The following is a 27177-nucleotide window of genomic DNA, read 5'->3' on the forward strand; positions in this document are numbered from 1 at the left end:
AGTCTGATTGAGGAGCATAACGTACTACTCGAGTGCAGCGCCACCTGGATTTTCCTCAGATCTGACCTCACTTTTTCCCCGCCGATCGGCACACTACTCTTTCTAGGCACTATACCGGCTACCAGGGAGCCGGCTACCAAGGTATGCGAACTTACGTATGAACATCTCAACTCAAACAGATAAGATAGCAGACGATGTTTTTTTTTGGAGCATGCAAGAGTTTTCCCGTTCATTCAATTCAAGAGAAGCGGCAACGTGTAAAAATATTTTTCTTCATTTTGAAAAATGAACGAAAATACTGATTCAAATCAAGTTGTAAAATACGCTTGCAAATTGTTTTCAGAGTTTTTCAAAATCGAACCAACAATATGTAGTTCTGCACCGGGTAGAGTTAATTTAATAGGAGAGCATACCGATTATAATGATGGCTTTGTGTTGCCTATGGTAAATTTATTCTCTACTTTGTGCTACCTTTATCATAATGTAACTAAAATCAAGACATTAAAATGATATTTTATCTGATTTTCATGTTAATAAATAGTAATTATTATTTCATGAAATCATAGCTCTGGCTTCCCGCACTCTTTGAAAGTACTTAGAAATCCTTAACCTTTGTTTTGGAAATTCTTAATTTTAGGTAATATTTTAAAATTTCTTAATTTCTGCTATTGGATTGGTAGTTTATTCTTACAATGATTGGTGAAGACATTAGCCCTCTGTACATATTGATCTATCTTACATTATTGAAACTGTAATTTCTTCCAGTTCTGTATTTTTTTTTTTTTTTTCATCTCCCTCAAAAAAGGTGTGAAATTCTTTCCCATTGGGCTGATTACCCAATTCTTATTTTTTACTCCCCACACATGTTTTCTCTTTAAAATATCCCTAAGTGGTATTCAGGGGAACATTGGGGGAGGAGCAGGGATGAATGCAGAGATAATTTTTGTTGGGGGCCCAAGAAATTGAAAAGCATCCCCTCCACCCCATTTTCAATGTTCCATAATCGTTACTGCTCAAGGACAAGGTTGTTAAATAAACCCATACCTCATTTGAGTTCTTACGAATGAATTCTATTCTAACTATGAAATCTATACTAATATTATAAAGAGAGAGAGAGAGCAAATTTTTGTGTTTATATGTTCGAGGTAATCTCCGGAACCAGTGCAACTGTTTGAAAAATTCTTTCACCATATGAAAGTTGCATATTGTACTGAGTGACATAGGCTATAACCAAGGCCGGATTTAGCTTTTGAACCACTCCGTGCAAAAGGGAAAAATTGCGCCCCTTTTGAACTGCATGTAGAAAGAGCCCCCCCTCCCCAACAAATAAAAAAACACATGCTCTTTTTTACAATTTTTTGGCAAACACATAAAATGTGTCAAAGTAACTTGGCAATTAATGTAAATTGTAAATATTAATTATAATTTTCTAATCGGTTGACAGATTTGATTCTGGTGATTTCCAATTCTCCCATTCATAAGACAGCGGTCTAAGAGAGAGCAGATCTAACGTCTGGTTTAAGTGGGAGTACTTAGTAGAATATGAGCACATAAATTAGGGGACTTGTGTTATCTATGTGGAACCTGGAATTGAATTAGTAGAATTATACTTGTGTATTTTGAAATCAGATTGTTTTTTGCAATCACGAATTGCAATAGGACCCTATTTGTTGGGTCCTATTGCAATTCGTTGCGTTCGGTTTTACTAATGGCTCTTATCGCTACGAAAATTGGAATTCAAGACTTTAAAATTCAAATCAAGGCCAGGGGCTGGTTGTTATGCACTCGATGTTGTGTGCTGGATACTTTTTCGCGAAAAAAGATTGTGTACAGTCGAGAAGGTCGTTTATAAATAATTCGATTCCCAGGCACGTGGAAGCCTGCATTATAGTAGAAAAATAAAATCAAGGGATGGACGTCGTTCAACTGTCAAGTGAAAACAATAAGCAATTCGTGATCGATCAAAAAAAAAAAAGAGCAATGTAAACATTGCGTCATGGGTAAATTTTGCGCATAAATAGGGGGTTCAGGGGTTACACGCTGGAAAGTTTTCTGAATAGTAGCTCTGAAAACGTCATTTTAGACAATCTTTGATGATATAAAAAAGAGAAAGAATGTGAAGGGGACCTCACTTTGGAATTTTTCGAACTTGAGGGCTCAAAACAAAATTTTAAACGATTCGAAATTTTAATTCTGTAAACAAAATTTGGAAAACGGAAGGGAAAAAGGAGTTTTTAAAACGTCTAGAGAGGAAAATTTTCCAAAAAAAAAGAATTGCAGTTGTTAGCAATTTTTGTCTTTTTTTATTTATTTCTAATGGGGCTGTGTTAGGGGATTTGACTTTTGTAGACCTAATGCGATCTCCCGATGTAGCATCCATTCTTTCATGTGGCACCGTGCCACGATAATATCGAAGCCCGTATCAGATGGACGTACCTAAGTTCTTACAATGCGAAACTGAGCCGGGAATTTAATTTTTCCAAGAGTACTTCAAGAGAAACGAATAATCGAAGGATCTTTCACATGCTACAAAGTCATATGACCCGGGCGCTGTCTATTTTATGCATCTTGAAAATTCACCGATTGGAGCAAGGTTTGAACCTGTGTCTTCAGGCGTAAGATGCCAACGCCTAACCACTACACCTCTCGGTCGGCAGGCAACACTTGTTGAAGTAAGGGAACGGGATGGGGTCTGGGATCATCCCCTATGCATTTTTCGTCCAAAATACGTAATTGTAAGTCCTCTTGAGAGAAAGAATGGGATTGGAGAATTCTCCATAGTAAATTGTCAAAAGTTTTAATTTCCAAAATTGAAGTTTTAGACGATTTTTGGTATGTTAGGATAAGGAGAGTCAAATGCCTCTCCGCTCGAAACTTTTCGAAATTGAAATAGTTTAAACAAAAGTTGATCTTTACTGGTGGAAAGGGAAGGTTCGGAAGAACTTCTGCGAAAACGTTTCAAAATTGAAATAATAACTACGCAAATTGTAAGCAATCTTTGATGACGTTAGGGGAAGGGATAAAAATCGAGGAGACTTCCTCGGAAATTTTTCAAAATTAAAGTTTTGAAAACAACTGTAGACAATCTTCGATGATGTTACATGGATCAGGTTTAAGGGTTCTTGGGTTTCCTCTAACCCTAAGAAACTCTTTCGAAATCACACTCCTAAAAACGCAAATATTAAAATTTTTAATATTCACCCTTACCTTACATTTTATTATGTTTGAATTCAAACGCTTACAGCCCCAGTAGAATATTTCATTGTTTTTGACGAAGGTGTTTTTATTTATTTATTATTTTATTTTTGACTTTTGTGTGATAACTATGGTCATTTTTTCTACTATTATTCATTTTAAATATCGTGCCTCATTAATCTCCTACAGAGTTCTTGTTTTAACCTTCGTTTTTTCCCTTCAACTATTCAACAACTTCTGGTGCGACTTTTCATAACAATCATTTAAATCTCACTTCTCTCTCTCTCTCTGTTTGATTTTTTATCTGTTAGAACCATATTTCAGCGGCACATACATTTTTCAGCATTTGACTGTGAGATTTTCATAGTAAAAAAAAAAAAAATGAAAATAAAAAAAACAGAAACTGAAAAGCATCAGCTACCCAGACGCTATCTTGTTTGTTTATAAATTTATACATTTTTTAGTCTAAAGCTTGCCATGAGTTTCCAAATTGCACTGAATACTGTAAAAGCACTTTTTTCTCGCGGCTTTAATTTTCGCAACCCCGTCATAATCGAAAATTTTAAACCTCGCGAAAAATCTTGTTATATCGGATTTTTCAACTTTCGCTTCTGTTTACAAAAAAAAAAAAATCGCGAAATTTTCAGTTTGCGAAATCACTGTTATCTTTATTTTCGTGAAAATTACGGCTTGTGAAAGTTAGTCCAATTACAGTAGCTTTTTTTTCCTGTTTAAAGATGTTTGAAACGTTCATCTCAGCAGCTCTTAGTTGGTTTTTTCTTATTAGTACAGATATTCTCTGATATATCGCTAAATAGATATATATATTTTTTTTATTTGCATTTTGTTCGCAAATTTAGAAAAAATTGTCATTTTTGTTATAATTTTCTTTTAAATCTTTAACGCCGCGAAGGATTTCCTTTTGTTACATAAGTAAAATCAAATTGGCTGCTCGTTTTCTGAAAAACTGGGATGTTTACCCCGCTCCCTCCCCCCCCCCCTCCTGGAGACTATTATGAGCACTCCGATGGGAAGTTATTGTAATCTTCCAAAAATTTCATAATTCGGCAAAATTTTCCTGACGTTTCTGCAAATTTGGAGACATAATTGAAATATTTAAATGCATAACTGTAACTATTTGCTAGAGATGTAAGTACATGAGTACATATACATTATTTATCATTCTGCAAAGTTTGTAGCTCCGTTCGGCAGAGAATTTCTCTCCTCCCAAAAATTTAAGTTCGGGGTGCCCCTGCTGGTGTTGATCCTACTGCTGATTCTTCTTCTTTTAAAATGATTTTAAAGGCTCTGTAATTAGTAAAAGAACTAACACCTTTTACTTCAAACTTGTGCAGACTGCGATTATAGAATAGATAAAGGGATATCGCGACGCACCCTCTTCATTTGTAGATAGTGGCAGTATTTTTTTCCAGAGAATTCAATTTTTTTTTTTTTTTCAGCCGCTCAGTTGCAAATATTTTTCTCATTTTGATTTGGCAATTTTGCGCCCCCCAAAAATTTTCACTCCGTGACGGGGTACGGACTGACGGAGTATTAGTCCGGCCCTGCTATAACTTATATATATATATATATATGTATTCATACTATTTTTTTAAACCAATAGTTTGTCTTCGCTACCAGTTTTTGTTTTGTACTGTTTTGTGCATGTATATGTAAAAAACAACCCCGATTGACCCACATCCATTCTGGCAGAGTGGTTGATGGTTCTCTTCAAAGTGATTGCTGAGGTTTGGGAACCTGTGAAAGAAGTATATCACAATGCCAGCATGAGAACTGCCAAAATCTTCACATGCATTTGAGGCTACAGAGGATAAGGTATATAGCATTGTATTAGCATTGAACATTACAAACCAATTTGAGTCACCAAATGCTAATGCCTCAAAATTTATGCAAAACTAATATTATAAAGAGAGAGAGAGTGGATTTTTATGTGTTTATATGTTCGAGGTAATCTCCAGAACCACTGCAACTATTTGAAAAATGTTTTACCATATGAAAGGTGCATTCTTACTGAGTGACATAAGCTATAACTTATGTATATATGCATTCATATTATTTTTTTAAACCGATTGTTTATCTTCGCTACCAGTTTTTTGTTTTGTACTGTTTTGGGCTTATATATGTAAAAAACAACCCTGATTGCCCCACATCCGTTCTGGCAGAGTGGTTGGCAGTTCTCTTCAAAGTGAATGCTGAGGTTTGGGAAAATGAAAGAAGTATATCAAGATGCCAGCATGAGAACTACCAAAACTTTCACATGCATTTGAGACTGCAGAGGATAAGGTGTATAGCATTGTGTGTAAGGTATATAGCTTTGAACATTGCAAACCAATTAGAGTCACAGAATGCGTATGCCTCAAAATTTATACAAACAAATTATAACTGAGATTCGCTTCGAGCAAATTAGTTTTAGAATTTAAGTAGGACAGATAGACGATATTAATATGTGCTTCTAAAGGTTGTAATTTGGCACGCATTTCGGGCTGTCCTTAAAAGTTTTTTATTCATACTGAAATCGAAATGAAAAACATAATTGCCAATGAGTCCACTTAAGTACATGTAGTTTAGCAAATTCTAAGCAATTTGCAAAGAGGAAAAATAAACAACATTATTTGGAGAAATTTTCTTCATGATCGTATTTAGGCATTTGAAACGATATTATTAAAGAATATTGCTCATGAATATAATATCAGGAAGAAATCCCCCTCCCAAGAAAAAGAGTAGAGGCATGGGAAAAAAGCAAGTTTTCTGCAGAAAACGAGTACAAGAGATTGGAAGGCATACCGGGATTGAGAAATGCTAAACTTTTAGTCGAATACAATATTTATCCTATTAGCCAATCGTAATTTTGTCATGCAAGAATTCATTTCAAACATTTTCGTCGTCCAATGTATTTCTAAAGTCTTTTGACAGTTAAAAGTCCTGCCAACCTATCAAGCAGCAAGTATAGAACTTGATCTTATAGAGGACGACAAACCTCGGAAACTAACCTTATTTGATACATGTAACTTTCTTACTTCGCTCCTAAACTCAGAAAATTGTTTATAACTATATCAACTTTTAGATCCTATTGCTATACGGCAAACATTTCAAAAAGATGTCTGTGACGACATATTGCAAGGAAAACATGAGCAGAAATACTATGATTGTCGTTCAATGTTAAATGACACTGAAAAAAAATCCGAAGCATTACTGATTATTTCCGTGGACCGCTTCGGGATTTTGCAAGATTTTTTTCTTTTCCTGAGGAAAATCAAGTGTCTTTGTCAAAAAGCTTTCTGAATTTCTACAAGTTGTACAAATCCATACTTATCACTGTTGTAAAAAATATTTTTAGCTACCAGTATAAAGGTTAACTGAATGTATTTAATAAGTGTATCGGCATCAGTTTGATTACGGCCAGTTCAGAATGACTTAGCTCCTAATAAGAGCAAATATGATTCTAGATTCCTTAGCTCCGCAAGCGAGTTAGATTCATGGTACACGCTTTCAATATTGCTGTAGCCATGATTGTAAAAAAACTTTTGGAGCTTTTCTGGCAAAGCTGTTATATTACAGCTACTTAAGATTCCAGATAGCACGACTGGCTTTAACCAGGAAGGTTACGGAATGGAATAATCCAGGATATTTTCAGGAAGGTAAACTGAATTTTAGCAGAAAACATTTTTGTTTTTTGAAAGATACGTTCCTTGCAAAAATTGGGTACATCAGCCAAACATTTTTTTCCAGGAACATTTCAGAATTTTTTTTACAGTGTATTAAACAAAAGTCTTATTTTAATAAAAGCAAAATGTGTCAATGAAGCGAAAACTCGGTTCGGGACTTTTGTTTGCCATTGCCACAGATAATCAACGAATACAATTCTATAAAAACAAGATTGGTACACCAAAACCAGGGTCGCAAATTACTTTTTCTCCCCACAGCTGGTGGAACTGGAAAACTCAATAAATGCAACAGTAGCCAAAAATCGATCAGCAGGATTTTTTTATGGAATTGCCGGGACTTTACTTAGTGGTAGAAAAACTGACCATTCCACATTTCAACTATGTTGAATATCTCTTCCAGAAAGCCTCCGCATGTTCTGCAAGAAAAAATGGGCAGTTTGAAGAACTTCTTCAAGAGAATGTCTCATAATGTCGGACAAATGTTCGATGAGCTACCGTTTGGCTATTGAAGTTGTAGATAGAACCCTAAAAGGCTAAAAAGGTTCTAAAAAGTTATGAGAGGTGTCACCTTTGTATTTGACGGTGTCTTGTATCAAACTCTTCATGTGATACCTAGAGAAACGCGTGCAGATATACTTCAAGCCTGATTAAAGTTGTCTCCTCTTAGGAGCCCTTTACAATCTCTGTCTCTTCAGAAAAACTATAAGAGCCCGTTTTAAGAGATGGTTGCAAGCTTTACTAGAGCCTTTTACTGCAAGAAAGTAACCGAAAAACACATTGTGAACAGGATATCTTATTAAAATAGATGAGTTGGGAAATTCTATCTAAATGATTTGATCCTGATTTTTCTTTTTTTTGAAACCAAGCCTCTTTGTGAAAAAAAATTATACGTGGATGCGTGAGAGGACAATAGTCTTTGCCAACAATGTTTTTCATCATGCACATGAATTCCTTAACTCCTCAGGACTTCTCTTCATACTATTAAATTTAAAGACGATAGCCAAATAAATTTTATTGCGCAACTTTATTTTGCATAATCTATGCTATGGAATTGAACCTCAGTTAAAATAACTACGGAATAATATGATTGAGATTACTGTTCTTACATCACCACAGCATATCAGTTGTCTCATTTTCCTTGCATCCCTATGGTCCCTGCATAATTATTTTTCCAATTTAAGTGATCACAATTTCGAATGAAAATTCCTTATGCCATCACTGTCATCAAATCTGAAGTACAAATGTACAACTATACGATATGTAGTACAACGTTACATACGAGAAGATTGTACTGTTTACTGGGGATTATATATTGGTCTTTCTTGATCAGGAAATGAATTTTTTTCAAATCTCATAAAAACGAAATAAAAAATTCTGTTTATTACTAAATTTTAAACTAAAAAGTACTTGCAAAAAATATATATTTTTTTGATCGATAGTTTTTTTTTAAAAACCTGAACAAGGTTGAGACGGACCGCTAGTATTATATAAATAAGAAAATCATAGCTTCATAACATATAAGTTTTATTGAAGAATTCAGAAACTACTTCTTTGCAAATTTCAAAGCAGTTGCTGATTTGTTTTTGAAAATTTTAATTCAACTTGTCGTTTCCATTAATATGGTTTATTAATGGAAACATCTTTGGTTTGGAGCGTAAATGTTTTACAAAATGTTAATTACCAACTCCACCAAAACAGAATTAATAGACAAATTGCATAATGTGCTCATTTGAATTTGAAATAAGTGAATTAAATGTCTTTTACCACTCTGGTCCAGTATTGCTTTTTTAGCAAAGAAAAACGTTTTTATCCAAATAAAATTTGCCTTTTGTGCTATTTTTAAATAACTGTAAAGCATTTTTTCATGTCATATGGGGAAGATCAATTTGAAAAAAATTAAATGATTAAATTAGACTTTCCTTTTGGAAGGGGCCTGCCCCCCCCCCTAAAATCCGCTACTGGGGGGGGGTGATTTGCAGATATATTCCACAAAAAATAGAAATTTCCTTTTTGTATATCCCCCCGTTTTTTTATGGTTATGCAACTGGTTTTATTTCCAACCAAGTGTTTGCTTATTTTGTTTGGCAGTTTGTTTTGACATGACTAAAATTACAGTTGAACCTCATGTATAACTATTGGGTATTTCTCACCGCCTCAGGTCAACATTAGTAAAAAAACGAAATTGAATGGAAGCTGTATATTTTTTTTAAAAACTGACAACCCATAATGTCATAACAAATGTAATATGCCACTTTACTTTTTAATAACTAGATTATTAAATAGCACAAGAAAAAATATATTAATAAGTTTTATTCTCACTTGATGGTTCTAGAAATGTATTAAATGTCTGATGAATCCTTTGAGTTTGAAAAAAAAATACTTTTATAATCTTTGCCCCATTTTTTTTAATCACTTACCTAGAGGAGAGGAAGGCACATGTGGACATTTTCTTATTTTATACAAAAAACTTACCTTTTTTCATTTTATTTTCTCATAAAAAAAAAAAACTAACTATTATCTTTCATTTAATTCCTTGAAATGTGCTTACTCAAATATTAGAAAGTGACAGCATTAAAATAATAATAATAATAATGATGTACTTAACTTGTACCCCTACATGTGGAGAACTTCGGACATGCTTGTGGCACATTTGGACTCCATAAATAAAACAATATTAATAATTTAAAATGACTTGAATTCACATAAATTGTAAATTCTCTTCATTCTTCCAATAATGCATTATGAAACTTATATGTACTACTTTCAGAAATTACATTTGAACTAGGTAGGAATTTTTGAGATTCCAGACATATCAAAATTTAGAAGTGCTTAGAATGAACTTGTATCATGCTATAATATCTAAACAATTCATTAAAAATGCATTAATATTTTCTGCACTAAATGCCCCAGCTAATATTTCATTTTTTGGTCTCGAAAGAAAAAGGTTTGGACGTTGGCCTCTTATTGTATTTGTCTTCTTTCACAGTTGACTTATTCCATTATTTCTCCAAGTGTTAGGAAATTTTTATTTAAAGCTTCTATGCAGAAGCATAGCTACAGTCGAAACCGATTTAACGAATTTCGAAATTTAGCGAATTTTTCTTTTTCCCCGACTAAAATGAAAGCAAAAACCCCTATTTACTGAATAATAAACCCCGAAATAACAAATTATTTTAACAGCAAATTCTTATTTAAAAATGAAGAGTATTAGCATACACCGCATTTTGAAATCAGTAGGCTCACAGAACCAGTGTTGTACAGCCTTTTGAAATAGCCCTCATTTGCTCATAAATACTAATAAAGTGTTTCATTATTGGTTTCAGGAAATGGAGGGGGTGGTCACTCCCACCGCCACCCTTGTAAATCGACCACTGCCACATTATGTTCAATGAATAAACCATTTACTTATATGTAATTAATTTTCATAATTCAATATAAAGGTGTATTAATTAGCACTAAAACAAATCCAGCATAAATTACTTTTAAATTCCAAAATTGCCTGATTGACATAGCTCAGAAAATTGTACTGTCAATCGTTTCAAATGTTTTTGGGATGTGGATCCTTGTGCTGCCATTGAAGTACATTTTTCGCCCAATTTTCACGTTTTTTTTTTCTTTTTTTTTTGAGTTCGGGAAAATTTGGGCTGTCAATATGTGCTCCCCTCTCCCTATCTAAAGTCAGATATTTCTAGTAAAACTTGTAAGATTAAAAATGCAATGGCAGCTGTTTTTTGAGAAATAATATAAAACTTTTCCTCTGCAAAAAACTTAGTTTGAAATATTTTAATAGGCACTTCCTATGGTGACCGTCATTGTTGGTAGAGCTAATCAGAGCAAGAGATGTCATATTTTTACAAGCTGTCCAATGATTGATGAACCTAGAGAAGTTGAGTTCATAATTCCTGATGATGAAACCAAAGGCTTTCTCTGTCCTGGTAAACCTGCATGGGCAAATTATCTTAAAGGTGTTGTTGCCAATTTTAAAGGTAAAATTTTATGTTGAATTGTAATTTTTGAAGTAGTAGAATTGCTATTGTTTTTCTTATTTTGTTAATTAAATATTCTGAATTTATTCAATACGTTTTGTAAAAATATAATTAACAACTTTAATAATCAATTGGAATATTATTACTGCAACTCATGGTCTGTAAACAGTCGGACCTCCATATTTCGAAGTAGCAAATTGCTGGAAAAAAAATTTTATATACAGAAATTTCGATACATAGAATTGATCTTATTTTATCATTAAAATCTCCTAGAACATTAACATTAAAGCTAATTTTTGTGTATGAAACCCAATTTCTAATTTATACGAGCATTGGATTAAATGAAAGTTAATAATTTAAAAATAAACAGAAATTACATTTTTCGCCTTTATACATCTTCATTCTTCGGCAATTCAACTTGATCCACAACATTAGGGGATTTTCCTTTTGACAATGTAAACGAGAGAAAAGTGAAAATTCAATCTATACTTAACTTGAATGATAATAGATAACAAAAAAGATAACAAAACCTTTAGATAACAAAAAATGTGTGGATGTTGTTTTTATTGATTTTCAAAAAGCTTTTGACAAGGTACGGCATGTTGCTCTTCTCAAGGGGTCATTGTTTTAAGCTATTTAAATCTCAGGCTAACTTGGAAATCAGGAAAAACTACTACTTTAGCAGGGTCGTGGGCACTTGGAATAGCTTACCGGAAGAGGCGGTAATGAGCAAGGGAGTGGATAGCTTTAAGAGGGCCATTGATCTTCATTGGGGACAAATTAATTGACTAGGACCAGCCTAGCTGGGCCCAGAGCCTGTTGCTGGTCGTCACATTTGTATTTGTATCTTTACGGAAGCTAAAAAGATTAGGAATGTTACTCAACAGACAAAAGGGATAACTCCCCGCCTCCAGGTGGGCTCCTCTGGTTCAAAGAATAAAATTCTTCACTGAGAATTTCAACTACATGCATGAATTTATTATTTTATCAAATAGTAGTAATGAAGTTTTCTTACAAAAATATGCATATGCAAATGAGAATAAAACTTTTTTTTTACTTCTAAATATGATATATTTAATCGAGTTTCTTTGAGTTAGAATTGAAATCAAATACTTTGGTAGTGTTTTAAATTTCATTTCATAACACTACCAACTCTTACATAAGGAAGTTTTCATGTAATTGAGTAAATGGCAAATTTTTTATGTAAAATATATTTCTTAATGAACATTTCAAAAAATATTATCAAATATTCATTAATTAAAACTAATTAATATTTGTATTTATGCATTACTAATATTGCAGTAAATACAAATTGATTAAATTAGACTCTTTAGCCTTGGCCTTTTTTTTTTTTGACAGTTTTGAATGGTAAAAACTACCTGTTCTGTCAAAAACTAGTTTCGGACGTCCAAAATCCAACTTTGGGCAGGACATGTCAGTGTGTTTTAAAAATAGAACAAGGTGCTATGTCTTTTGAAAAACACTTTACAGGAACACTACCTTTATCTATTTAAAAATGATATCCATACAAATTTAAAATACCCTTATAATACCATTTATGTGTATTCTTGATTCTCAGTATATGTCATATTTTTTTCTGCCTTAGTACACTTTCACTTTCCAAGTGACGAAAGAATTTTTTTCTTGAAAAAATGTGTTCATAATTTAGAATAATTCAGCTTGAATATTTTAAAGCTATTCTGTTGGTTCTGGCTTCAATTTATCATTCCCCAATAATGGTCTAGAACCCTATTAAAACAGTCCACCCCATTGTAAGTACCAGCTGACTTTGATAAACGATTCTAAGTGTCTATAACCCAATTGTGATTTTTTTCTAATTACAAGATTAGACTTTGAATAACATAAAATACTGACCCCTAGTTTTGCCATCTGTGTAAAAATTTTGCCCATGACTTTCTTCTATTTTAATAAACTAAAATAACTGGATCATATCCCCACTTAGTACTCTCCTTTGCTCAGGACTACATATTCTAAAAATTCTAAATCTGAAACTGTAATCTAGATTAAAAAGTCCATTTATTAACCTTGTTGCCCTGCTTTGAACTCTTTCTAATAAATTAATATCTTTCTTAAGATAAAGAGCCTAACTGAAGAGCATACTCCAAATGAGGTCTTATCAAACTTCTGTACAATGGTAGAAGAACTTCCCTAGCATTTTGTGCAATAAACCTAGTGATGTAACTCAACATTCCGTTGACTTTACTACTTGCTATACTGTACTGCTGACTACATTTAAAGTCCAAACTGATCAAAACACCCTGATCAACAACTGTTTCTTTTTCGTTTAAGATGTAAGTAATTCCCTATAAGTAATAGCTTGCATGCTTTTTTCCATGGACTAAATGAAGCACTTGACATTTTTCCACCTTGAACAACGTATCTCACTTAATTGCTCACTTAAGAGATCTTAGATTCCATACAATTTCAGATGACATAACTTAATTAAATTGATTGTTTGAGCTGGCACAAGACAACAATAAGCATAATATTTATCCATTTGAGGTAATACTCTTTTTCATGGTGCTGAAATTTACTATCAAGCATTTAATCTTGTGGGGAAACTAATTATTTAATGATATGTGTATTCATTTTCTTAATATCATTGCCTCAGAACAACTGGCAATGGGGATATCTTAGTGTTGTTTCTGGGATTAGATGTTTTACTGTTGCGCTGAAGCAACAATATAGTATACATTTTACTTTTTGCCCTCAGGTTAATATTTAAAAAAAATAACCTCTGTCGTAAATTATTTCATGAAAGTATTGCAATTCTGCCTAACAGTAAATGCCAAACTGGCATTGAAATTGTATCAAACAATAAGAATAATGTAAATTGGACAAACAGGGCTGCAAAAAAGCCGGAATTTTCTAAAAAAAGGCCAGGCCGGCTGGCTTTTAGTAGAAAAGCCGTTCTTTTTTGGCCTTTTTGGAAAAAGCTGGTCTTTTTTCACTTTTATAAATCATGTACTATATTCTTCATAATAATGATCTCTATAGATTTTAATAAGCTAACAAATGACAATTTAGATAATAATATAATATGTTTACTGAAAATAGAATGATAAAAGGAATATATACACAAAAACTGCAAATAATTTCTGACAGAACCCTTACACTTTTGTTGCATCATCCTCCACCTAAGCTGATGTCTTCACTGAAAATAGCATCCTTGTAACCGAAAACACCTATATGAAATAATTTGCCCCTTTTCATGCCGTATTATTTTTTTTAAAATCAATTTTGATGTATATTTGTAAAACAGAACTAAATTCTGCATTTATTAAACATCATATTTTAGATTTCTGCTACTATAGATTAGCACCTTCATGTGAAAATGAAAACTAAATGACATAAAAGGTGGTTTAAATCAAAAAAAAAAAAAAAAAAAAAAATCCATCTTGTTCTTTTTCTCTAGGTTAAAATCAGACAAACCTGTTTCAAGTACTTCATTCTTCCCATTAAAAAGTACTTCCAAAACCCAAAAAATATTAAACTACCAATTCCAGCAACTGTACTAATCAAAGTAAAACTTTTTGAGACTTATTGCACAGAGGCAACTATTTATGTTCTGTACCTATTGACAACTGTAGATCTATATCATCCCGGCAGAATTTAAATTCATTCACCAATATGGTCTATTTGGTTTCCTTTTATATTCTTATTTAGGAAACTATTTTTTCTAAAAATGTTTTTCACTTTTTTTTCAGAAAATAAGAAAGAGTTTTGGTGATTAAAAGAAAAGGTGTACGTACATTGTTATTTAAAGTCAGAACCAAATGACTGGTATAACAGCAGCATTGTCATAAGATCTTTTGAACTTAATTAAAATTGTTTAAATTCTATTGAACAAGACTAATTTGTTTAATGTCCAAAAAAAAAACCCGGCCGGCCTTTTTCGGCCGGGTTAAAATCAAGCAGCTCTGAAAAACAATCCTCTGTATCAGGAGCGAACTGGGTCCTGCAGGAGGGCGCCAACCTTGACCTACAAAAGGTGCAAAAAGTTTTCAAAAAAGGTGCCAAAAAAAAAGAGAGAGAAGGGAAAAAAAAAAAGCTAGTATGCAGGCTTACAGGATTAAAAGAAAAGAAAAAAAAATGAAGTTAATTCACACAGTTTTGTTAGAGCAAAAAAAAAAAAAAAAGAATTTGCACTAAAAAAATAAAATTAAATATTTTTTTTAAAATAAAAAAAGGTGTTCAGGCTTGAGGGCACATAGGCGGGAGGGCGCATCAAGCCATGGGCGGGCAAGCCAGTCCACCCTCTATCTGTATTCATATCAAGTTCTCAATTTTGGCTAAATAAGACGTCTCTTTGTACCACACGGTGTTTTAAGGCCATGGGTTAAAACTGCAGACTTATTTATCTTTTTTAGAGAACTTTCAGGAAAGTTCTCTGAAAAAGGCAAAGAGCAGGTATGTGTTAAGCACCTGGACCGGCAATTTATGTTATTGTTGTGATATGCTAGTGGAAGTTCAAAGCCACTTTCAATTAAAGATTTGCCAAGTTTTTAAGTAATGTAAAATATTTCATGCCAAGATAATAAAGTTAGCAACTTTGGAAATAGTTAAATACCATTCAATGATAAGATTTTTTAAAGTAAAACCTTAAAAGTTGTATGATAATAGAATTTCCTGAATTTCAGGTAAATTGTGTGGCTTTGATGCCTTTGTTGCAACTACTGTGCCTGTTGGAGGGGGACTCTCCAGTTCTGCTGCTTTGGAGGTGGCAACTTATACATTTTTAGAAGGCTTAAGCAGTGAAACAATATCATTAAGGTTTGTTGCTTTTAAATGTGTCACAAAGTTTTGATTTATTCCGGGTCAAAAATCCCACTCTGGCGCTATGTTTTAACTATATTATATCTGTACCTCAAAGCCAGATTGGCTTAAGTCCAAAAATAAAATTCAGTTCATTAGTGCTTTGTATATAGAATCCTATTCCGCATTAACCTATATGAGTGTAATTCTAAACAAAAAATCCTTTTATAATTATTTACCAGTGTTAAAAGAGTGCAAGTCCTATTATTTGTATGCCCCATGCAAATGTGGTGTGTGATGAGCTGTGCAAATGTGAGCTATTGTGTTTTTTAGTAAATTTATCCCATAAAAAGATTTCACTGAAACGAATCAGAAATCCATAATAATGAAAACTGATGAAGTTCAATCACTTATCAAAATGTCTAAGCTGTTCCTGAGATTAATTCATTGCTATATGCTGATGACCTCGTCATATGGTCAATTAACTCAGATATCCCTGCTTTGAAAAAGAAACCTTAATAAATCCCTTGAGGCCCTTGAAGCATGGACCCTAGAAAACAAGTTCAAGACAAATTTTGAAAAGACAACTTTTGAACTTTTCCCTCTATGCACAAAGAAGCATGACATGAGTTTGATCTATAGTGATACATATTTGAACAGGACTGATTGTGCTACTTACCTAGGTATGGCACTAGACTCTAAACTACACTGGACTAAATATATTCATCTAGTGGTCGAAAAGGTGATGAGTAGATTTAACTTGCTGAAAAGAATAGCTGGGGTAAAATAGAGAGCTTCCCAGAGCGTTCTTATCTCCACCTTTAATCCATACATTAAACCAGTTTTTACTTTCTTCTATATCTAATATATAGAAGAAAGTATTGGATTTGTGCAAATTTTCGAATTTCGACGGATTCGAATGTTTTGAGATGTACTGAGTCCATTTCGACTATTTTTGGAAAATGTCTGTCTGTCTGTGTGTCACATCTGTGTGTGACCAGTTTTTTGTGGCCGCTCTACAGCAAAAACTACCACATGAAGTCGAACGAAATTTGGTACACATATGTGCCGCTATGTGAACTTGTGCCCATTGGTTTTTGGTGCGAATTCCTCCAAGGGGGGTGGAGCAATGGGACGTTTTTTGAGTTGCGTGTGCTTGCTATTCCTCAGGAACTAACTGGCGGAATCAGACAAAATTTGGTCCATATGTTGCCATTAACAGGAACAGGTGCTGATTCAATTTTGGTGTCAATAACTCAAACGGGGGTTGAGCTATAGAACATTTTTTGTCGTCAATTGTGACTGCTGTATCTCAAGAAATAATAAACGGAATGAAAGAAAAATTTATCGGCAAGTAGCCCTTAGTGGGTATAAGAGCTGATTTTATTTTAGTGTCAACAGCTAAAAAGATGGTAGCGTAATCACCCGTTCTTTTTTTCCATTGTGAGTGCCCTATCTCAAGAAGTAATGCTACGTTCTGGTTGAAATTTGGAATGTATGTGAATCCATATGTAAACAGGCTTCGGTTCAATTTTGATGCCAATCGCTCCAAGAGGTGATGATTTTTTTTTTTTTTTTTGCGAATAAAAATAGCTTTGTTAATGCAACAACAAGAAAGATAAATCGTAAAAGATTGTCGTCTGCGTATTTCTCGTGATTTTAACTGTATGGAAATGATCGGAAATATTATCTCAATGATTTAAAATTTTTAACTGTTGCCATCTTATGTTTGTTAACAAATAAAATATTTGTAATTAATTCAAGCAAGGCTTTTAAAATAACTTTCAATTTTCGCTCTTTGCTTTGCTTTTGCAATAATTCAGACATTGGGATGTTTGTCAAGTTTTTGCATGTGTAATTCTGTTTTTGTTGGGAATATTGCTTCCTCATCAAGCATGGGGAGGGATCAGAAAAAAATATATATATATAGAAGAAAGTTTCGTGATGGCCACAACATGCTAGTTAATTACAGTGCTGAACTCTTTATCACCGCTTAGACGTTGCACAAAACAAGGCATTAAGACTCATTACTGGTGCAGTAAAATCAACCCCTATTGCTGCTATGGAATTGCAAACTGCGACTTATTGTTTGCCAGATAGATGGACCTACAGTGCTTTATCTCTAGGTGAGATATTGCTCAGAAAAGAGGGTTTTTGGAACAGCTACATCCCACCTCAGACCAGTCTCAAAACTCAACATCCCTTCTTATTTGAGTTTCACCGACTTGCTACAGACCTCGATGTCTCGAGCATCAGACAGCACAATTTTAGACCTTCTGTTTTCCCTGGTACTTTAAATTACGCTACTGCTAATCTGGACTTGGTGCAGCCTCTACGTAAACGTTCTTCTTCACAAGCTGAGTTAAGAACTTCTGCCCTGGCTACTATTCATGAAAGGTATCCATTTCAAGATTGGCTTCATGTATATATGATGGATCTGCCACAGCCTCCTCAGGTAGGGCTGAAAAAATGATAAAGAAAATAAATAAATAAATAAAAACAACTTTAGAGGGAATAATTTGATTCAAACTTTTTTGTTCAAAACTTCTCAAACAGGACACCTTACTCCTTTATTCAGTTATTTAATTTGAACAGTTAAAAAAAGCTTAGCATTTGTGTCTGTGAGAAAATTTAAAGAAACGTAAATCACTATCTGTGCACCTATATGTAGCATCACTAGACTTAGCAAGATATATTTTTTTCAGTTTATATTTATACACTGATATGCATAAAATCACAGTATCCATTTTACCATTTGTATGTAAACTTTCAACTTATTGGTTGATTTAAAAAAAAAAAAAAAATCTTTTTCTTTTTGAAAGAAGAGGGATTGCCCGTAGCAACGTTGACAGAACCGAAGCATATGTTTAAAATAGTGGTATTTATTTTTGTTGATATTTATTTATTGTCCTAAAATTTTGTCAACATAATGTCCTATTTTTTTAAAAAATTCCATCTGCGACCCCTCTAAAAGTTAGTGATTGATGAGTCATAAGTTCTGAAAACAAGCGACAACTACATTTTTATTTTCATTTGCCGAGTAGAGAAGCATATGAAATTATAATACATTTGTAGACTGCCAATGTTATCACTTCCATGACAATTTACTTTCAAGGATATTGTGGCTCAAATTCAAACTAATGCAAATTGAAAAAATAATGTAAGTGACAAATACGAAGAATTCAAAACTGAGCTGCTCGTAACATACTTGATAACTTTTGAATGTGTAGAAAAGTTTCAACTTTTTTGGTAGCCAGGGATACAAATGACAATCTTTTCCGGGCCATGAATATTGCTCAAAAAATATGAACATAAGAAAGAGACACCATGACATTTAAAGCATACTAGTCTAGGTATTTGGTACTGTGCAGAAAAAAAGCAAACAATACAAGTTCGTATGAATTTTTTTCACTAACCAATTTTGGTATGAGCACTTGGTTATAACAAGCAAATATTTCAATCGCTTTGTACTCATTGAAAATAAGTTCGACTGTATTAATATTTATAATTTTTTTTAAGATGCAATATATGCACGTTCTTTCTTACGAATTGCTGTAAATTCATGCAAAAATTTCCAAAATTGAAAGATATTTTAAAGATTATGATTTTACACATAAGAAAAATAAAACATTTTTAAACCATAATTTGGGTGCTTAAAATGTTTGAGTGCTTTGAGTTTGCTTTCACATGCTTTTTCACTACAGCAGAAGACACCCCTTCTGCACCCATTGAAGCAGTGGCTCTTCAACACATTCAGTGATGAACTTACCATATCGAAATTACTGTTCATCTCTAACGGACCCCTAAAAGGCAATGTGACAGGTTCCCAAAAACAATATCCGAAACTGTACACATCTCTTCCAAGCACTATATACCGAGCTATCCAAAATTGATGTTGTACTTTTTTCCGACGTATTTGAGTCCCCCCCCCCCCCCCCCCGGCTCCTTTGTCAAAGTGTCACACTTTACATTACCGTCTCTCCTCGTCACATGTGAGCCATATAATAGAAGTATTTTGTTATTAAAAGTTTTTATTTCAACCTAAATGTGTGATGTCACACTTCTGATTACCCTCTCTCTCCCTCTTTTTGCAATCTAATGAGTCCTCCTTTCTAAATGTGACCTCATTTGTAGACAACACCTAATGAGAATCTCTTGGCAAAACCTTCTGCTGTGGAGGCATCAATTTTAGAAATTGGGCATGCAATAGATCATTATTTTAAAACGTTCACTTTTTTCCCCCTCCATTTAGTCTTGCTGATAAAGCTCTAGTTTGCCAAAAAGCAGAACATGAATTCGCTGGTACACCATGTGGGATTATGGATCAGTTTATTTCCTTCATGGGCAAGAAAGACCATGCTCTTCTCTTAGACTGCAGGTAAGTCAAAAATAATGAATTTTGAAAAAAATCAAATTCATCAACAATGCATCCATTCTCTTCATAACAGTCTGTGTTCCTTTAGGGCATAATGTAAAGCTTGGTAAACTAAACATAAGAAGTAAGAGAAAAAATTGTTATATTCTGAGTGAACATATGCAGTAGAACCTCTCTTACCTATCCTCAATGATCCAGATCCCTGGATAATCCAGACCAAATTTGACTTTTCAATATTTTTTTATATTTATATGAATAATTTAAAATAATGTATAAAGTTACAAAATACCACCCTATAGCTGGAGCTGAAGCAGAATTGCAAACTAATACTGAACACCTCTAAATGAACTGTGGGATTTTTGAAATTCTTGCTATTTTTGTTATAATTTTTTTTAATTGTAATAAACAGTAAGTCTGCTTATTTAAGGATTTGTTTTGCTAATTTCTCATATAACCCTGATCATTCAGCTTTTTTACTACCTGGATTGCTTTTGGTCCCAGTTAGTTTGGATAAACAAGGTTTCACTGTACAGCGATTCTTTGTTGTTGGATTACTTTTCTTAAGCAACAAAATCATCCACTGCTTCCTTACAAGAAAGTTTAACATTTTTTGCTCTTATCTATAGTATACCTCTACTTAATTGTGAAGAGGTAGTCATACATTACATGAGAAATTAGTCAAATACAAATGTGACAACTAGCAACAGGCTCTGGGCCCAGCGAGGCTGGTCCTAGTCAGTTTATTAGTTCCCAATGAGGATCAATGTCACTCTTTAAGCTAACCACCCCTTTGCTCATTACTGTGTCTTCTGTTAAGCTGTTCCAAAAGCCCACGACCCTACTAAAGTAGTAATTTTTAATAATTTCCAGGTTAGTCTGAGATTTGAATAGCTTAAAATGATCCCTCGTCCTGCTTTCCGTGCACAAGTTTAATCTATTAACATCTTTCATTATGTTGATAAATTTAAACAACTCAATCATGTCCCCTCTGACTCTCCTTTGCTCCAAGCTGTACATATTAAGCCTTTTAAGTCTGGTATCATAATCTAAATCTGAAAGTGCCTGATTCTAAAAGAAAAGAAAGAAGAGTTTATAAGCTGCATAAACTCAACTGTTATTATACACTGTAGTTCTGGATCTTCATCTGCTACAGTTCCCACAATGCACTGCAGTGACGTTTTATATCCGCAGTGATGTCAGGTGAAAAGGGTCCATTCACCATTCCCGACTTTGATTCTTGCTCATTGAACTACATCATCAGTTTCAGTAAAAAGTTCTTCAGTCAAATTCTTCTATGAGTGCTATAATCTTCTATGAGTCATCATGTTGAAGCACAATACCTTTCAATTACATTATTCTATTGATCATTTCCTTGGTATTTGAATCATTCTCAACAACTTTTGTCTGAAAGAACTGCAAATATTCTGAAAGTGAAGCAGTCTATGTTTGAAGAATTATGAAATATTATCTGTTTTAAATTTAGTGTCAAATCATTTGTTTTTTCCTCAAAAAGTCAGCAGATATTATTGCCATATGACTAGAGCTAGTTTCCTCAACATTACTGGGTCTGTCATTCAATATTACTTCACAACTACACAAAATAGTTCACATCTCTTCAAATTTCAAATCTTGCAAAATTCTTTTCATCATAATTAAGCATTCTTGCCATTGTGCACCCACATCATTTTCCTTGCATTATAGCAATTACATTTTGATGGTTCTCCTGACAAATATTTAATGCATTATCCAGTGTCCCTATATAATGAACATTCCCATAATCTGAAAGTTTATTTATTTATTTATTTTTTGTTCCCAAGAGTTCAAAATAGGGAAAATATCCTTAAAAAAATAAATATTATCTTTTTTTTTTTAAAGGTTGCTCCAAATTATTTTCTAAGTCATTAATAATGTGTATTGAACTCAGTGGTGCACTCACAGAGAGGGCTAAGGGGCTTAAGCCCCTCCCAGAGACCAGATGAAATTCAGAAATGGCCATAACCTCCTTGACCAGACCAAAGTAAATGCTTAAAATTGTATCTTTTGGCCTATAATTTTGAGAATTTTAGAAATTATTTGAAAATTACTACTCTTAAAATACGGTTGCTGTAAAACTCTTTTCCCAACAATCGATTTTTCTCTCCATAGAGAAGTCAACCTCTTTCTTTTAAAAGAAACTATTTGTTGCAGCTTTCTTTATTCAATGCTTTTTTTAATTCGAGCATAAATAAGGTTGTGTGTGCCTTTTATGATTTACAAATTTAAATTGATTTTGTGGAAGTGCTTCGATAGATTGAGAGAGAAAGCACTGGAAACAAGACAGCGCAATTTATTCTTCAGTTGGTAAAATAAAAACTATAATAAAACTTTACTGATACGAAATTTTAAAGAAACTTACATAAATCTGGGAGAGGGGTTGAAAAAACAGTAATTTTGCCTCTCTATTCAGGTATCAGAGGTCCTTACAAAAAATTCTAGCCTGTCCCAGGAAAAAATTCCGAGTGTGCCATTGATTGAACTGTGCAAAATTATGCTTTAAATGTAAACCTGTCTTGTATTTAAACAAAAACAAGTTAACTATTCGGTGGCTGAATGGCCGAATATTCGACCTTAATTGTAGCTGAATACTTGATATTTGGCTAAATCACGACGTTTTGTGTCACTAGTTGCTACATTCTTCTTCAAACTTGTGAACTTGGGCAGAGATAAAGAGAGGAAAAAATATATAGAGATTAAAATACATTACTATTGCAGCAAAACAAAACACTGTTGTTATTATTAATATTTTTTAATTAATGTTTATATGCTTAAATACTTTTGTTATCTTGATTTTATTATTTTTTAAAACTTTATCAAAAGTTAACTCATGTTTTAAACTTTTATTACAGATCACTTGAGTACAGACTAATAAATTTTAAAAATCCCAGTGTTACAGTGCTGATAACTAATACCAACGTTCACCACAAACTGGCTGAAAGTCAGTACTCAAATAGGAAGAAACAGTGTGAAAAAGCAGCAGAAATTCTTGGGAAATCTAGTCTCAGGGATGTAACAGTCCAAGATCTTGAAAGTATGAACAGGAATATACTTCTATTTTTAAATATTTTGCTTTTGATACTGATAAAGCGCATCAATTAATTTGTATAAAATGAATAGCTGCCAAGGACTTCTTATTTCTGCCTGGAAAATCTCGAAGCATCTTCCCTTTTTCCATGTAAATTTTGTGGGATCCACTCTATGAAATTCAATGACAAATGACTTATTACCTGTTCCAGGTGGCAAACAAAAAAGGTTTCAGGTGTGAGGCAGTATTCCTTTTTAGTGAGTACTGTTTCATGTACAAAGCGTATAAGTTTTTTGGCAGTAAAAAAGATGTTCTTATGTAATCCCCATAACATGTCTGTACAATATATACAGGGAGTTCTGTTTTAACCTGCAAGACCTTTATTTTTGCAACCGTTAGTCCTAGATGTATACTTCCAATTGAATAAATGTTCAAAATCAGATGCAGGGTTAAGATATTGAAAGTTTGAAGTAAAAATAAAAGTGAGTCGAAAAATACATAATTTAACTTTTTATCGGGCCCCAGGTCCCCTAACTTAAATTTAGGGAAATAATCTCCATTGAAAAATAATTCCAACACGAGTTTGAAACTAGTACGACTAATATTCACCAAGATATGAAACGCAGTGTTTTGTAACTTACACCACTTTTCACTTGCAGACAATAACACTTTTTTGGGGAAAATATAGCGGTTTACAAGTGTTTAAAATTATATGTGTGCATATAGTGCGGTTTTTCAAATTGTTGGAGGTTTTGTGGTGTGTTTTTGCATATCACGGCATAACATTTGCATTTATTTTTGAACAGCAATGAAAAATATAAATACCTTTATTTTCTTACTTTGATGACCTGTCAATCTTCTGAAGGAGCGATAAGTTTCAATCTCAACTTCTGTATGGTTCCTTAAAACTTTAAAACTAGAATATCTCTATGAGTTTTGGTCGCACAAATGTCAAGTTTTTTGTGTTAGTAATACAGTAAAATCCTTCTAATGTGGACACTAACGGGACAAATTTTTTTTGTCCGCAGTAGAGAGGTGTCCTCAGAACAGTGGTTTAATAATGTTATTTGCATTGGAACCGGGGAATTAAAAATTGTCCGCATAAGAGGGGTGTCTGCCTTTGAGGGGTGTCCGTTAGGAGGGGTTTTACTGTAGTTTTCAATGGAGAATATTTCTCTAAATATTAGTTAGGGGACCTAGAGCCCGTATAAAAAGTTAAATTTGATGTTTTTTGACTCATTCTTATTTTTGCTTCAAACTTTCAATATCTTAACCCTGCATCTGATTTTGAACATTTTTGCAATTAGAAGTATACATATACATCTAGGACTAATGGTTGTGAAAATAAAGGTTTTGTAGGTTAAAACGGAACACCCTGTATATCCAGGTGATAACCATGTATTTACTATTTGCAACATGCAGGGCCGAATTTGGAAGTATGGAGGCCCCGGGGCAACGAAGGAGTGGAGGCCCTTAATCAGGGTTCACAAAGATCATCATATTTTCGAAAATATCCCGTATTTTGTTATATGCAGTAAAACCTCGTTAAGTCGTCACTCAAGGGACCAAATATTTTTGACCACTTATGCGAAGTGACTACTTATATGGAGTGGGAAATTAAGGAAGAAAAAAAAGCCTTCCAAATATTAATGAAGAGCAGTCAAATTCTGTGAGAAAAACAATAACTTATGTAATCAATGTCTATAGTATAGTGGAAATTTTAAAAAGGGGGGAAAATACTAATGATAGTTACTTTGTTTTATTTTCTCTTTCTTATACATTGCTTAATAACAACAACTTATTTTAATGTAGTTACGGTACATTAATACAATCTTTCAATGTTGATTGATGAAGTTGTTGCTTACGGAAAAGAACTATCTCTTCTAACATACATCAAGCTTTAAATTCTGTGTTTTTTGTTCCTTGTGAATGGATGTTAAATACTGACTAACTTTCTCCAGGTATTAGATTTTGTCTGCCTTGCTGGAAGGAGTTAGATTCATATTCTCGGCACTTGGCAGAGTCACAGCAAAAATTATGCTTTGAATGACCAGAACCGAGGATCGAGATTTCAAGGAAAATAAATATCAAACAGCCTTTCAACTAAGCCCGACACTATTTTCTAAGATCCGATAAGGAAAAGGAATTTTAGAAAACAACTTTTGAGTGACTATTTAAGTGGGTAAAATTAAATTTGGTGACCAGTAAAGGAGGGTCATTTTACATTAATGTGAATGAGACCTTGTTGGAACCAAAGAAAAACGACCACTTAAACGGAGTGACCACTTAACCGGTCGACTACTTATTGAGGTTTCACTGTATATCAAAATATCCGATATTTTCGACTCGTGAAAGTTAGGATATTTTGTAAAAACTTTATTGTGGGGGCCTCTTTGTTGTGGAGGCCCCGGGGCAGTAGCCCCGCCTGCCCTCCCCTAAATCCGGCAAAGGCAACATGTTTAGGTACAGAACAATTACAAGGAAATAGATAAATGTTGCTTGCAAGTCATTTGATTTAGAGGTGGTTTATAAAATTACAAAATGTTTGATTGCCTATAATATATCTCACTAATTATCTCTTTTGCAAAAGTCACATATTGTGCATTTAAATTTAAATGGATCTGGACTAAAAATGTCATGCTCTGCATTCTAGGTCATAAAACTGAATTAGGAGATGAAATATATTTTAGAGCTCTACATGTTGTAACAGAAATTGAAAGAACAGTTCAAGCGTCGAAAGCTCTTCAAGAAGAAGATTTTGTCCAATTTGGAAGACTCATGAAAGAAAGTCATTATTCATTACGGTAATAAAAACTTCTGTGTTTTTTGTTAAAAAATCAATAACTTCTTATTAGGTTGTTGCAGACAATGTATTGATCCATTAGATTATTTTCAAACAACAATAACTATGTAAATTTATCTTTAGTAATCAAAATGTGCCATTAAATGATTATACTGCCGTGCTAAGCACAGATGTGGTATCTGCACATTTTATCAAAATTAAGTTATTATCACCAGGTGGTCGTTAGTAATTTAATTTACCTAAATCTCAAGTTTTTTTGTGATTTGTGAACGCGAAATATTAAAAAAAGCTTTTAAGAAAAAAAGTTGTAACTGTAAATTTGCTTAGTTTGCTAAGGCAATTTGAACGTAAGTGACAAATAATAAGCCTTTAAAGTGGTATCTGCACAGTTACCACTTTTTTCCTTAGTAATTTGTAGATACGACTTTTATACCTTAGTAAAGCAGCATATTTAATAATGTAGCAGCTTACTGTAACACAGAATATTAAAATTAGTTTACCGTTGAATAGTTGATACAGGTTGATAATAAAAAGTAATACAACTTTGCATAATTGTTAAAGTAAATATTCAGCTTTTTCTATTTAAATGGTTATTTAAAATGCAAATTCTAATAATAAAATGCATTTAAAATATTCATATCTTATTCTTTCATACAAAAAAAAAAACGCATTTCGTTCTACAGCCAGTAATCAAGTATTGTCTGCTGCTAAAATTATCTTCATGCACGGTAAAAATGAATCAAGAAAATAAAACATTATAATAAAAAAACACATTCTTTGAATATAAAAAACAGAAAATTGTTATGGATTACAGTTTTAACTGTCCGGAGTTTTGAAACTAGTATCTTTCAGAAGGTAGATTCTGTTAGATTTGTATTAACAAAATAAAGCGAAACAGCCAAATCCAAAGAAAGCAGATGTCTTCAGTATTATTTAATAATAGATTGAGCACGTTTTTCTAAGCTACTTTTGTTGTATCTGTGCAGATACCCCAAAAAATGCCTAGTAATTGTCACTTACGGTGAAAATAGTTTAGTATATGAAAAGGTTTTGAAAAGAAAATTTGTTGTAACTACATTTATTAATTTTCAATTAAGATTTTTACAAAAATACTCTCTTATGGTTTTTAGATAAGTTATTTACGAAACAACTACCGCAAGTTGAACATTTAATTAAGTCATAAATCAAAGAAACGAGTTGTAAAACTTTAATCATCAATATCTCATTTTGAGCTCTACTGCAGATACCACATCTGTGCTTAGCACGGCAGTATACTTCTTCTAACAAAATAATGG

At 33.1% G+C, this 27177-nt stretch overlaps 1 protein-coding gene across 1 annotated transcript in view; it reads left to right on the forward strand.

The window, feature by feature from the left end:
- Positions 1-221: 221 nt before the first annotated feature.
- The window catches only part of LOC129224572 (galactokinase-like), a gene marked incomplete in the record, with an annotated part of 29705 nt that continues 2749 nt past the window's right edge, over positions 222-27177 (forward strand). The window contains 6 exon segments of the mRNA XM_054859057.1: positions 222-444; positions 10672-10867; positions 15529-15661; positions 19896-20021; positions 22904-23085; positions 25733-25883. Of these exon segments, the coding sequence (XP_054715032.1) occupies positions 286-444; positions 10672-10867; positions 15529-15661; positions 19896-20021; positions 22904-23085; positions 25733-25883 (947 nt within the window).

Source organism: Uloborus diversus, chromosome 1, assembly GCF_026930045.1.
Source record: "Uloborus diversus isolate 005 chromosome 1, Udiv.v.3.1, whole genome shotgun sequence".
Lineage (NCBI taxonomy): Eukaryota > Metazoa > Arthropoda > Arachnida > Araneae > Uloboridae > Uloborus > Uloborus diversus.